Source organism: Meriones unguiculatus, chromosome 11 (assembly GCF_030254825.1).
Source record: "Meriones unguiculatus strain TT.TT164.6M chromosome 11, Bangor_MerUng_6.1, whole genome shotgun sequence".
NCBI lineage: Eukaryota > Metazoa > Chordata > Mammalia > Rodentia > Muridae > Meriones > Meriones unguiculatus.
In genome coordinates, this window is record NC_083359.1 from 59,698,831 (window position 1) to 59,713,733 (window position 14,903).

Consider the following 14,903-nt stretch of genomic DNA (forward strand, 5'->3'; position numbering starts at 1 on the left):
ACTAAGCCAGGAGCTGTTTAGGTGGTAGAATGGACAGTTGCCTGTTTTAAGACTTCGACATGTAATTTTTTTCTCAGAACAAACCATATGACAAGGAAAGCAAATGACAGTGTCTGCATGGTTCCTTTTAGTTCCACCAGTTTTGTTTTTTTTTCTCTTAAATATCTAATCATCTGCACAATTTATTGGAAGTTCTAAACATCTTCCACTGAAATGTCTACAGGAAAAACAAAACAAAACAGTTTTACTGGTGATCCGAAGACAGTTTACAAAAACAGAACTTTTCTTTGTTTGGTTTTTGAATATTATGTCTTAAAATAGTGATTTAAAAATAAATTGTATTTATGAAAGTTATCACCACCAATAATTATCTGCAGCAAAACATATCACTACTTTGACGTTGAACCATTGAGTCTGGGGTAGGAAACAGGAAAGACTTAAATTTTCCCCTTAGCCAGCATACTGCAGATAACAAACTTTATGGATCAGTGGAAGGCATGACATTCCTGGATGCTATGTGGAAAAATCACTCATCAAATACTTGATCATATTCACAAATTATATGAATGAATGAATTCAATTGACATGGTTACTTGCGATACGGGGAATATTTCAGGTCTTGAGTGCCAATAATCTACAACTTCTCTTTGTTCTGAAAATCTCACCTTTATTCTACTTGTGTCTGTTGATTTATTTCTGCATTTCTCAATTTGTCTCAAACAATAACAGTTTACTTAGGGAGAAAAATGGAGTGTTTTGGTCATAGCATGTGATCAAAAGAGGGGGATCATAATTTTTAGAGTCTACATTTTCCTTTATTTCTTGACATTCCTATTTACTCGAAGTAGAAAAATCTCACTCTGAGTAATTTACACAAACAACAATAATAAATGGGCAGGGTCTACATTAATTGTTAAGTGCTTTATATGTATAGGGCAGGAACACATTCATAGACTACAACCCCTTTGCAAAGCAAGCCCTGAGGACCAGTTGAGGCTGGTAAATAAGATAACACCCAGTGATAGATACAGGGCCTCAGTGAGGATGGAGAGAAAGAGGTAGTAATGGGGACACAGAGATCAATGGGGAGAAGGAGAGGGAGGAAGGAAGGACACCACTATAGACCCTTCAGGACAGAATGCTCATAGCATGGACTATAACAGAGAGCTGAAACAGCTCCAGGAATATGACTTTTGAGCTAAATTTTGAAAAGCTACTGTAATTTGCTCACTTGGGAAAAAATACACACAGATGAAAAGGGAGCGTGGCCAACCTTTGAGAGGCAGAGAAAATTTTCTTCTGAAAATCCAGCTTGCAACAATAGTGCGATTACGGATAAAGGGACATATGTGCAGGGGGACCAACAGGGTGCTAACTGCTTTCGATTTTACCAAATGCCAGGGCCCCAGGGGAAGTGTTGATGCTTCCTACCCGTCAAAGTCACTGCTCCACCGCAGAGTGCACAGTAAGAAGCTAGTCTAAGGAGCATAAGCTAATCAGAATACAGTGCAAATGGGCGGTCCTTGATCAGACTAAGCCTAGCTGAGACAAGTCTTACAAATGACCTTCCGTTCTCATTAGCTACCTAAGAAATGATAAAAATTCTTTCTTTAAAAAAAATAAAAATAAAAACAATTCAAGATGAATCAAGGAGCCCTCGCCTCACAGTATGACCAGGAATGAACAACGGGTGCTTCAGAATGCTCACACTGCCCCAGAGAAGCTTGAGAAAACATGAAAAAAAATGGATTTTGATTATTGTGTGTGACATTGAAATTCAAAAATAAAATTAAAAAAACTAACAGTGGCTTATTCAACCCTTAGAAAGTGTTTCTTGTTAAAAAAAAGAATTAAAACATTTTAAAAATTATGTTTATTGCTTGCTTAGCAAAATTATATTTAGAAAAATAAGGGCCACCAAGCAAAATTTCCAGAGGTACAAGCAGCAATTGGCACAATTTGAGGTGAATACAATTGATTCAGGCATGTAATGGTACAGGCGACTGCAAGTGAAATGAAAGTTATGCTGTTGAACATTGATTCAGAAAAAATAAAAATGGAAAATATGATTATTGTGAACACAGGCTATTTAAAAAATGCCCTGGGAATTAAATTGACTTAATGAGAACTTCATCTGCAGTTGAAAGAAAACTCAGATGTGCTGCTATTGTCTAAAGGAATATTTCTTTTATAAAAACAATGAAGCTACAGCATCCTTACTACCAAGATCCTATGGTCTTGTTATTTTCTGCCACCTTGGAACCTACTGAATGGGAATGGGTCAAAGAGATATGCACTGAGATTTCACTGGACCACATGGATGAAATGGAAAAGTTCAGGAAATACTGCATAGTTTTCAAGGTGTGTTCATGAATAGTACGTTTTTAATGTTTATATGATACTTTACAGATGAGGAAATTGTCAAAAAATGGAAATCATATATACTCATGTTATAGAATCTATATAGTTAGCTTTTAAAAATGTTTCTTTCTCCAAGTGTGATGGAATTTCCCAGTGTGGAATTGCTTCTGTTTAACACCTTATCATATTCAGAAGATAAGTACTCTGGGTTTTCTCTGTGAGGACACTTAAAACACAAAGAGCATGTTTTACCACCAGAACTTTGATGACATCTCTTGGCACAACCGTTCTTTAACTAGGATTCACTGAACTGAAAAGGAAGACAAATGTGTTCGGTGCAGAGAGCTGTATCTGCCTCGGTGACCTCCAGTGCACCCCTTACCAACTAATCCCCGTGAGGAGGAAGAACTAGTTACTCTAGGCTCTTGTCTTCAGTCCAGTGGGAGTGATCACTATTGTTAAGGACTGATTTGAGGGGATTTTTCAATTTTGCAGTTGCTTCAGTTTTAGTGGGGAAATAGTTTTTTTTCCATATGGATGCTAATCATTTTCACTTGGTTATTATTGCTTTTTAATTACAATTTTTATCACTGCTATGATACACATAAGATCAATTTAATTAGAGAAATGTCTTTTTCACTTTAAATTTTTAGATTATCTTTTCCACTTTATATGTTTTACACATATAGAGTTAAATGCCAGAAAACACATTCCCATTTCTTTGAGCATGGGCCCATATGAAGAATTAAAAAAAAAATTGAAAATGGTGTTCATAATGACTCAATTGAAGTAACTCAGATTAGACACTGAAAGATTATTATTTCTTCTTCAAACATCAGTTTTATACACATTTGTATTAATCCCAGAAAAGAGAAAAGGAGACATATGGTCTCTATTTATTCTTTTTCTATTTTGTGTGGTGCCCGTGTAGTTTTCTGCTTACAATTATCATCTCTAAGGCTGTAATGGGAGTTAGAATTCAAAGTAAATCATCAATATTTAAGTATGAATGCATTAAAATCCTTCAATAATTATTACATATTTTAGAATCTAAATATTGGTTAAGGCTGGGTACACAAAATTCAATGACCACTGTAAATTTTATTTTTATATATTTGGATGTGACATGTCAACATATATTGTAGCATGTCGCTAAGTGAATAGTCTGAAAAGTTTAATTTTTATTTCATTTCATCTCTAAACAGTTCCATCTATGTGTGATCAGAAGCCAAGCCTAATTCTTAAGTGACAGGCAACCGCTACAGAGTTGGGTGTTTAGCACTGAAAAAGATACGTAATGTACGTCTGGACAGAAAGGGAATTCATCATAGTTTCTTTCTGTATAAACAATTGTATAGTATGGTGACTAAACAGATTAATGTCTGAGGTGATGGAAAGTCCCCTCCTGTTTTACCATCCTGAGCTCACTATGCATGGCCTGAGTATGAAGCTTTGTTTTCATTAATGTTGCATTCATCATCAGAAAGAATCATGCTGATTGTGAGGATGTACTGTTTGTCTACCCTGGTTAGTGTTCATTGTCCCACCAAGTGGGGAGAGATGACTCCCAGGTTCTTTGATATTTTGTGTGTCCAATATGTTCCATCTGCCTTTGAGGGAAACCTATGAACAGCAACATGAGCATTGAAACAAGTGTTTGCAAAGACAACATTTCCCTCTTCCATCCTGACTTCCCTTCCCAAGGGCATCTGTGTCTGAAGGATGAATCCCATCCACCAAGACATTAGCAAAAATCCTTCAAGGAAGAAATAAAAATATTCTCAAGCCATGAATTCTTATGTAATTGGGAATATACTTCCTGACAAGAAATGAGCTGGATATGAAAGGGGTAAATTACAAAAAGGTCAAACTTTAAAGATATTAATTAAAAATAATTTTATGTAATCATGACAAATTGCTGTCTCTACTCTCTCAGTTTGCCTCTTGACAGTTTTTATTTGTTCATTTTCTCTTTCTGGCCTTGCTTTCTGGGAGTTTTCCCCCTCCCCATCTTTCTCTCTTTCCTCTCATTCCTTCCTCTTCTTCTTCCTCTACAGTTATTCTCAATAGTTTTATTAAGGAATTCCATTAGATACTCATAAACTGACCAGAACTCTGACCTAATCCAGACACAGAATTTCAGAAAGGCAAAATACATAGTTTCTTTCCTAATGTGGAGCACAGACAGTAAAAACACAACTTCATTTATTTTCATCGTCACCACCATTATCCTCACCATCATAACTGCCAGATTCCAGGGAAAGGTGGGAGAAAGTGTCAAGGAGGACAGGATTTTTGTAGAAAACCTTAAAGGCCTGGAGGATGTAGAGGAACTAGAATTGGAAACCAGATCCCATGTATTCTCTTTGAATCAGTCATGGAAAAAAAGGAAGAGAAAGAGGAGACGAGGAGAGGAGAGGAAAGGAGAGGAGAGGAGAGGAGAGGAGAGGAGAGGAGAGGAGAGGAGAGGAGAGGAGAGGAGAGGAGAGGAGAGGAGAGGAGAGGAGAGGAGAGGAGAGGAGAGGAGAGGAGAGGAGAGGAGAGGAGAGGAGAGGAGAGGAGGGGAGTAGAGAAAAGCTGTTCAGGAAGAGGAATGTGGGAAGAGGAGAGGAGAACAGAAACAACACTACTATTTGCACACATGGCAGAATGAAGGTCATGATGGCATACGGTGAACGCTGGCTTTAAAGCAGAGATTACAGCTGACGAGGGAAATCTCAGAAGGGCCCCCCATTTTAATACTTTAAGTTATGTAAAGAAAGAATGAGGTTCAGACCGGTCAAAAAATACTGCAATAATGTTACATACAAAAGAAAAACTGAAGCCTGGAATTGAGGTACTCTCAACAGAGATGTGGGAGCACATAGGTTTTGTTTTTGTTTTTGTTTTTTGTTCTTTTTTTTTTTTTTAAGCCATTTGTGGAGCATGTGAATGACTACACTTAGAAAAAGAGCTTTTCCATTTCTGAAGGATTAGTATGGAGGTGGGAGATAAACTCACAAGCACAGAGGAGATAATCAATCTAGACCAGCAATAAAATAAAATAAATAAAATAAAATAAAATAAAATAAAATAAAATAAAATAAAATAAAGCCGCTGAAGGCTTGTGTTCATAGAGCCTCAGTATTGAACAGGTAATTGTGTGTATGTAGATATCTAGTAGAGACAGACATGATAGATAACAACATATAAACAAAGCTCTATGTATATGTTAAGCCTGCCAGTCTATAGGTCAGTAAATATGTCAGTATGTATGTGCATGTAATCAGTGTAGAAATATCTGCATGCCACACTCACTGACAGTGCTGGAAAGACCCAGTGAAGAGAAGGCAGCTGCCTGAGGTTCACCACTCCAGTCCTGTGCTCAGAGTGTCAGTCAAGACAGAGTAGCTCCTCATTTCTAAGCCACCCTTCTTTCCTCTAACAAAGTACTTTTGAAAATCTAGCAGTGACAAGGATCATGGAAAACTTGTTAACTGTAAAAAAAAAAAAAGAAAAAGAAAAAAAATAAGTAGTAAGTCGCCATTCCTACAGCCTAGGCTCCCCTGTTATTTTTAGATCTTAATAGGAGTGTTTATCAAATTCAATAAATAATTTGCATCAAATGATTATGGTGTGCGAGGCAAGTACATACTTGTTGCATGAGATATTTTAATGTTGATGGAGAATTAAAAATTGTGATCAGGAAACGAGTTCTCACTGTTATGACTCATAACATAACTCAATGCCCACTGTTCACAGCACAAACGAAGACACCTTCAGCAGTTAGGTGACGGGGGAGGGGGCTAGACAGACCTAGTATTAGGACTTTACGAGGGGTAGAAAACATGCACTCTACCTGCACTCTCTATTCCATCACTGTGCCTTAGAATTACAAATTATAAACAAGCATTCAGTGTCCAGCTGTCACGGCAAACAGGCACAGAACAAAGAGATTAGAGACATTTTGTAAATGTAAACACAACATCGCTGTTGCCCTGAAGTTCAAATTTGATATTGTTCTTGTGTGGATTTCAGAAACTAAATGCAATGCTGGAGTTATGTGTCTTTTCCATTGATGTAACATTTATATTTTGCTGTATTTCTTTACTTTTCTGGGGCACATAATAAAAAGCAGTTGCCTGAAAGTTTATTTCCTATAGATATTGACTTAATACATGAAAATATAATGTAAGACTAAGTCATTTGTTGCTTAAAAAAGAAAAGTATATAATTTAAAGCTTTAATAAATTCTCAACACTAAATCAAAAACGTGTCTTGAAATGCTAAACACCATTTTTTATTACAAATGATTATGTAAGTGTATGTATTTTCAACACTAAAAATACATGTTAAGGAAGACTATCAGTGTCCTGTAGAAAAATATTTACCCTCTGTATTATTGGAATAATTCTGGTAAACTTGGTCTCCTAAAACTGTCATCTATCTATCAACTATCTACTATCTACATATTGATTAATGACCTGTCTATTTATTGAATAAAATATTTAGAAAAGTGAATTTAAAGGTTTCTAGATCCCTTTATACACATTTTGAAAATGAGTTCAAAGATGCTTCTTGGGCCAAAAAAAAAAATGTTAAATAGCCTGATTCATAATTCAGGGGTGTTTTGCTCTGCTACCTGAAGGATTCTTTTACACTCATTTAAAAAGAATTGTCAACTTTCCCTGAGAGAATACTTACAGTGGAAATATGCTGATTTATGACAAAATTCATATACACAACCTTAAATTCTTCTTCATAATTTTCTTTAGGTTTTTAAAAAAATCGTAGAGGGATGACAGCATGAGAAATAGTTTGTGAATTGTGACAAATTTCTGTGGCTTTGTGTATCTTTTAAAATCATCTTTATGCTAGAAACCTGAACCAAGAAAATTCACAGTTTACCTAAATGGATTTTTAATAATCCAATTCAAACGCAAAACAAGCTTCTTGTGATGACATCAACAAGAAATTTATCTCAGGCTGTATTTCTTTTCAGGGTCATAAATGACCCAAAACATACAGTAATCATGTTAGTGCTATGTGTTTTAGAGGAAAATCAGAGGAGTAAAACATAAGAAAATTTTTAAATTGAATTCTGATAAGATTATTTTTTTTCTCTTTAAAATTATCTTAGATTAAACATTATAAGGAGAAATGCTATCAACAAAACCCACATCCCAAAATGAAACTACTCAAGAAATATTTGTTGACCAGACCAGAAGTGTGGAAAGATCTTGAACTTAAGCAAGTAAGCAGCCTCCTCTTTTTTATACTGTCCTGAAAGACACAGTGTTGTGTGAATCTTGGGAATTTTAACATTTTTGCTTCCTCAAGGCTGTGCTACCTACCCATCACCCAGGAAGGGCGGTGGCTCTACCAGAATTTCCACAGCAAAATTCATAAGAGCCATTATCGAGTAACTAAATTTATTAATTCAAAACTCATTCTGTGATAAGACAACATGAAAAGTTAACTTTTAAAAAGCACCTAACATTTTTGAGCCTTTCTGGAGCCAAGCATTTGAGACCCTATTTTAATAATCATCAACATTTGAGGAAGCAACTTCTTGTCTCAAGAGACTGGCTTGCACACAACCAAATCTGTCTCATGATTTTAAACCATTCATATTTTTTATCAAAATCATAAAAACTGACAAGTATTTAACAATTCTTTTAACTGTGGCAGACGTGGATTCAAGTTTATTGCTTTAGTAACATCCTTGAACAGTTTGCAAATAAAGAGCAGAGACAGCTTTCCTATTAAGTTGTATCATCGTCCCCAAAACACTTATGTCTTTTGAGCAGAAACAATGTTGCTGCCCTCTGGTAGGTCTTGTTTCTCTGAGCTATTAGAAGCTTGACGAAGGAGTAGCGGATGTTCTTACTTTCAGCATCTATCCCACACAACTTTTAAAAATATTCACCTCACACCAGCCTTCCCTGAAAAAGGAACAAAATACTAGGAAGTAAAACAAATATGGATGTGCTTACCTGTGACAAATACTTCTGTGTCCAGAAAGGCAAAGCCAAAGGCCAGAAGCTTGAGCCACAAATACATGGCCATATCTGGAGACCAGCAGTGTCCCTAAGAAATAGTGTCCCCCTGAAAGGCAAAATAATGATTATCTCCCTAGAAGTCTGTCTCTGCAAAGCTAAGTCAAAAAATAAAAGAAACGAGTGCCTACTTTGTTCTCTGTCTTATCAGATGGGGAGCAGGTTTCCTTCTCTGTTACCCTAAGAACAAACCACTTGCTAGCTACATGCACTGCTAAATGGTGATGTCAGATTCGGTTTTACTAACTTCTCCAAAAATACTGTAGAGGGTCCTCTTTGCAGGAAGTTAAAAAAAAAAGTTGTTCAAAGTCAGTGCAATGGCTTCTTACTTCCTTAATTCAAGTAATTACACTGTTAGTAGTTCTCAATTTTCCTCTAAAGGAAAACAGCCTTAAACTACACAAATGTTGCTCCCTTATAATCTTCTTTTGAGAAAGATTTTTTCAAAAATAACACACCCCTCCGAAGTCATTGATAATTTTCTTACCCAAGATATGACAAAACAGATTCCGCATGGCTATAACAACATAGGGGTTGGCAGATGACACAGTGACTAAGCTGGTCGAGGCTCTGAAGATCGTTCGAGATGACCAAGTGAACCAGACTGGCTAGCTGTCTTTTTCCTTATGTCTGCCAGCTCCTGCTATTTACGTAAGGAGCTCGGACTCAAATGATATGCCAGTTTCCTTAGTTTTGTGGCTTTCCTATGCAAAACTACCCTCACTGGGTTTAAAGAGCCTCCCAATGTTTTTTTTTTTTTTGGGGGGGGGGGGGGCGGGAAGGGGAGGAGAGCGTGGTGGTGGTTTCATTTGGTTGTATGCGGGTATTACTGAGCAGTGGAGTGAGGGTCTCCCTTCTGCCTCAGTGAATTCTGCTTCTAGATAGGAACACCTCTACATTTGGGGTTGCTCTGTGCTGTTCACCAGAGCAATGAAAATCAAGTGTTATCTTTTACAGAATTAACTTGTTCTTTCTTATCACGATTCTTTCCCACCCTGCCACACACACTCCTGTATTTACATTATAATACTGTACATACTGTATAATCTATTTACATTATAATACATTATAATGCATTTACATTATTTCCCCATTGCCTCTTTTTCCTGAACCCCTCCTATGTCCAATACACTGCTGCATCTCAAACTCATGACCTTTTCCTTTATTATCATCACACACACACACACACACACACACACACACACACGAACTCACATACACACATACCTACAACCGAGTTTTTATAGTGTTGTGTATGTAAGTGTCTGTGTCTGTGTCTGCGTCTAAGCTTGTCTATTTGTGCTTAGGGCTGACCACTTGGTATCATATAATTAATTAGGGAGCTCACCCTGGGGAAGATTAATTCTCACTCTCAACAGTCCTTAACTTCCTTCAATGTTTCATCTGGGGTAGGGGCCTCTGAGATTTCCCCATGTCAGCGGACCTTGTCATTGTTCAGGTCTTGTTAAGGCAGCAAGCCATTGTTGAGGTTTTGTGAGTGCACCTTTCTTGTATACCTATAAAAGACACTATTTTCCTTGTCCTCTCCCTTTTACATTCTTTCTGTTCCCTCATCTGTTTCCTGCACGTGAGTATAGGGGTTGTGTTGCAGATATATTTATTAGGCCCAGGCACCTCAAGGTCAGCCATTTTCTACGTTTGACCAGCTGTGGCCTCCTATACGGGTCTTGGTCTACTGCAAAAAGAAGCATCTTTGATGAGGATGGAATGTTCCACTTATCTGTAGGTATAAGGATGAGTATGTAGAATGAAATTAGAAATTTAATATTTAATACTTTTCATTTTTTGATAGTAGTCTTAGTAAATTTGCCAATAAGAAAATGCCTGCAGGTTAAAAAAAAAGTCTCTATGATTTCAACAGTACAACTGAATAGATCTAATACAATTATGCTATCTACTTGAACTTAAAAATAAAAGAACATATTATAATTTATAGTTTAAAATATATCGATAATGTATGGGAGACAGGTAGGCAGTTGGAACCCCCAAAGTTACTATAATCCCTAATTAGGAAATATTGTAGGATTTTGTATTTTTGTAAATTGTGTGTGTGTGTGTGTGTGTGTGTGTGTGTGTGTGTACAGGGTAGTGTACATGTGAAAGAAAGAAGTTAATGTTGAGAGTCTTCTTCCTCTTATTACTCACCACATATGTTTTTGAGTCGGGGTCTCTCACTGAGCCTGAGCTCACCATTTAGGGTAGGCTGCATAGCCAATGAGCCCCTGTCTCTGAGCCCCCAGCACTGGGGTTATACACATGCATAGTTACTTTTACATGTGTTCTGGGGATCCAAACTTTGGTGGTCCTCATGCGTGCACAAGCAAGCCACTGAGCCAACTCCCCAACACCCTACAGATAAGATTTTTGATAGTTAAAACTTACCTGTCTTCCTCACTTTGATTACAAGGAGTTGCAGGGTCAACCTTGCATTTCCCTTTGAGTACATAGAAATAACCTTACAGCTTAAACTCTTGATAATAAAATTTTAAACCTTAAGGAATCATACTATTTTCTGTTTACCCCAAGTTATATATAATACATATAAGCTATGCCACTTGGGCTGACAATACTCTTCACGAGGTCCATATGCTATCTGACAGAACAGCCAATACAGGACAGGAGAGCTCTCCGTTTGGGTTGGTCAAGGTAGTCCATGATACTCTCAGAACATTACAGGCTATTGCTGATACTTGCTGGTATCCCAAAGGCTGAAGGGAAGCCCCTATTGCTGAAGGTACCACACTCTGGACACAGGGCTCAGATCTAATCAGAAAAGCTAGATCCAATCTGAAAGCTTCCTTCCTGTGGGCTGGCTTTCATTGTACCATCTGCCTGGGGAGGGAAGCAATGAATAGTCCTACACAGCCATCTGTGGAACCTATGAACCACAATAATGAACAACACGGCAATATATCCCTAAAGTGCAATAGGGGCACTCATACGTGATGATGCCAGCAGCCTTTCAACAGGAGGGAAATTATGCCTCATACTGGGAAAATTGCCAACTACCTGAGCTACGTGAGGACATAGCCCTTTGAGGAGAACCTACGCCTACCACTTTACTAGAACAAAGTAATTCTTAGCTCCTGCATTCGAAAACGTCTCCTTATAACTATACATAAGTGTAGCCCTCACTCTGCATCAAAGAAGCTTCTTTTTGTAAGAAATCAAAACTGTTTTAGAGTATCAACTGGTCATAATGCAGAGAGCAATTGACTGTGGGAACCTCTGTCACTATCAATTCTTTGTGGACAGGCATACATTACACTTAGTTGGGTGGGACCCTTAGTGATGGCTTCCCCTGTTACTTGTATGCAGCTGCTTTGTTGATCCCCTATGACCAGACTTGGACCCAGTGGGCAGCTTTCAAGGGTACCTGAGGGAAAATGTCCTATATCTTAATAAGGGCATCTGCTTCCTGATTTCCAGGGCTGTGGGCTCTCAAACGGAAAACTACCAGAGATTCTGATTTCTGTTGAGCTCTGTTAAATATTTCTTTCCACATTTGTTGCCTCTACAGTAGCCAGCACCTCCCAGTCTCCCTTTCTGCAGTGGGACATCCATAAAGTGAGGCCTCTATAAAGCCCAACTGTCAGAGACATTGTCAGAGACCATGTCTCCCAAGTCTGAGGAGCTATTATTACTCATACTGCTCTTAACTTACCTCAAGACTGCTTTGCCTTCTCTCTCTTCCTGCCACATAGTGTCTGCATTCATATGTGTTGCTATAGCTACTCACTCTTGTTTCATGTGTTTACTAGTGCCATCTATGTACCAGGAAGCAGCTACAGGGATGGATTTTATCCCTTCCAGTACTTTAATGGTTTAGCTGTTGGTTCAATTACTGGGGCATTCTCAGTGGCTTTTAAAGGACGTTGGTCCTAGGACAGCCTGGATGGCTTTAAGAATGGGGCTTGTAGACAGCACCCTAGTTGTTATAAGTATCATGCCACTTTTGCAGAGTTTCATTTTGTGCCATAGCAAAATTGGGTTTAGCAGGGAGGCCTTCAGTTCAGCCCTTGACTGGGTAAGCTGCTTTTCAGTCACTGGAGTGGAACTAGTTAGAGCGTCCACCTGTTGCAATGCGTTCTACACCACTGGCAGTTGTGGTCCTAGTGATATATGTGTAGTCTGTTCCTTTACATGGCTGAGGCCAAAACCCTACTGAACTCAGGCTGTTATTGCCACAGCTCCCAGCTCCAGCCTTCTGAACTTCCGGTGAGTTCTAACAGGAAGGGACACTGGGGCGGTGGGGTAGCTGTTTAGCCTGTCTTACAAAGCCTGTCCTTATTCCTTTAAGCCCACCTAAATATCCCTTAGCTGTTCTTCTAGATCTGCAAAACCCTCAGAGCCTATCACAGGTAAGAAGTGATGATGTGAACCCAAACCTCATCTTACTTTCTTTACTAGTCTCTCATTTTTTCCTCTTTCTCCAATTGTTTGATTTGCGTAGTTTTATAACTTTCTATCCCTAAAAGATAGGGCATTAAAACAATAATGCCCTATTCTTTCTTTCTTTTTTTTCTTAATTTTTTGAGTAATCTATATAGTATATTTTAATCATATTCCCCTTTCTACCAACTACTCACAGATCTACCCACTTCTTCCCTATCCAGTTTTGTAGCCTTCATTTTTTTTGTTTTTTTGTTGTTGTTGTTGTTTGTTTGTTTGTTTGTTTGTTTGGGTTTTAACCCACGGAGTCTAATTTTTGCTGCTCACAATTCCTGAATGCATGGCCATCCATTGGAACGTATTTGACTCACCGGGGCCTACACTGACTTTCTTTTCCCCAGTAGTTAATAATTGCCAATATCTCCTCAGATAGGAGTGGAGCTTCTGCTCTCTCCCTTCCCCAAACTAGGATTCCTCTCCTGCTTCCCAGGCCTGTCTGAGATTTGAATGTTGAATGTTTATTATGCATGTTGTCAAAACCATTTTGAGTTCACATATGAAGTGGCTCAGATGTGTTAAGAACATATTTTTCCCTTGTATTCATCTACCATTATCTCTCAGAACTTTTCCACTTTTTTAACAATAATCTTTGATAAGATTTCCTGTCCTCTGCCCAAAGCTTAGCTATGAGTCTCAGCATCTGCTTTAATATCGTGCTGAGTAGAGTCTTTCAGAAGTTCTCTGTTGTAGGCTCCTGTCCTGTTCCCTGTTTTCTCCTTCTTCTGCCATCTATCTTATTTGCCTTTCTCAATGAGGATTGATTGTCTTACCTTGGGTCCTCCTTCTTGCTTAGCTTCTTTAGGTGTACAGATTTTAGTACTTATAAAAGAAGGGGGGAGATAGAAAGACCTAAAGGGGACAGGAGTTCCACAAGAAGAGCAACAGAACCAAAAAAATGTGAGTACAGGGGTCTTTTTTGAAACTGATACTCCAACCAAAGACCATGCATGGAGATAACCAAAAAACCCTTCTCAGATGTAGCCCATGACAGTCTCCAAGTAGATTCCCTAGTAAGGGGAACAGGGATTGTCTCTGAAGTGAACTCAGTGGCTGGGTCTTTGATTACCTTCCCCTGGGGGGGGTGCAGCCTTACCAGGCCACAGAGGAAGACAATGCAGCCAGTGCTGGTGAGACCTGATAGCCTAGGGTCAGGTCTCTAGGAAGGGGAAGCTTCCCTATCAGTGGACTGGAGGAAGAGAGGGTGGGAGGTTGAGATTGGGAGAGGACGAGGGAGAGGGCTACAGCTGGGATTCAAAGTGAACAAACTGTAATACATAAAAATAAATTAATTAATTAAAAAAATAAAAACACTAATCCTTGAGCCTTGGAGTTACAGGTTATGATATATATGTCATATTTAGGACTGAACATTATACAGTCTCTTATTCTTTGCATTATGTTCAGGGTGGGCCTATGTGTTAATTGCCATCTTCAAAAAGCAAAGTCTTTGATAAGAGTTGAGAGATGTACTAATCTATAATGATAAGACATTAAGATGCAATTTAACATTATGTCTATTTTAATAGAATAACAGTAATAGCTTCTCCCATAGGACTTGTCATCCACCTCACTTCAGGTTCTTGAATCCAATGATTCTAAGTATTGATTTCATCTTATGGAGGAACCTTAGATCCAATCAGAAAGTGGTTGGTCATTCCTGTGACACTGGTGCCACTATTGCATCAATGGGCCTATCTTTATAGTCAGTTAACCTCTGTAGCTTGCTTGGTTCTCAGATAAGTAAAACTGATGATTATTTTTCTCTTCTAGTATTGAGTATTGAACTTTCTAGCATCATGAATCTGGCCAATAGGGATAAAGCTTCCAGGTTAGTACCAGCTTTATTTATCCATGATCTATGACTCATGTGTGTGTTGTCTTCAGCAGTAGTGTCTTACCATCAACCTTTGGAAAATAACAAAGAGTTCAAATACTATCTTGTAATGTTTGTGAGTCTATGTGACCATTCCCAGCATTGAGCATTTTTATTTGCTACCCCATGGTGTCAAGTAAGAACATCATCACTCTGCT

At 38.2% G+C, this 14,903-nt stretch overlaps 1 protein-coding gene across 5 annotated transcripts in view; it reads right to left on the reverse strand.

Annotated features, from left to right (window-relative positions):
• Ptprc (protein tyrosine phosphatase receptor type C) overlaps window positions 1-8,612 on the reverse strand; it is a 113,217-nt gene extending 104,605 nt beyond the window's left edge. For all 5 annotated transcript variants that reach the window (XM_021655930.2, XM_060364380.1, XM_021655929.2 and 2 more), the window contains exons 1-2: window positions 8,531-8,612; window positions 8,337-8,448 (exon numbers count right to left, since the gene is read on the reverse strand). In XM_021655930.2, the coding sequence (XP_021511605.1) occupies window positions 8,337-8,409 (73 nt within the window). In that variant the 5' untranslated portion in view covers window positions 8,410-8,448; window positions 8,531-8,612. The remainder of the gene's footprint in view (window positions 1-8,336; window positions 8,449-8,530) is intronic.
• Window positions 8,613-14,903: the final 6,291 nt, after the last annotated feature.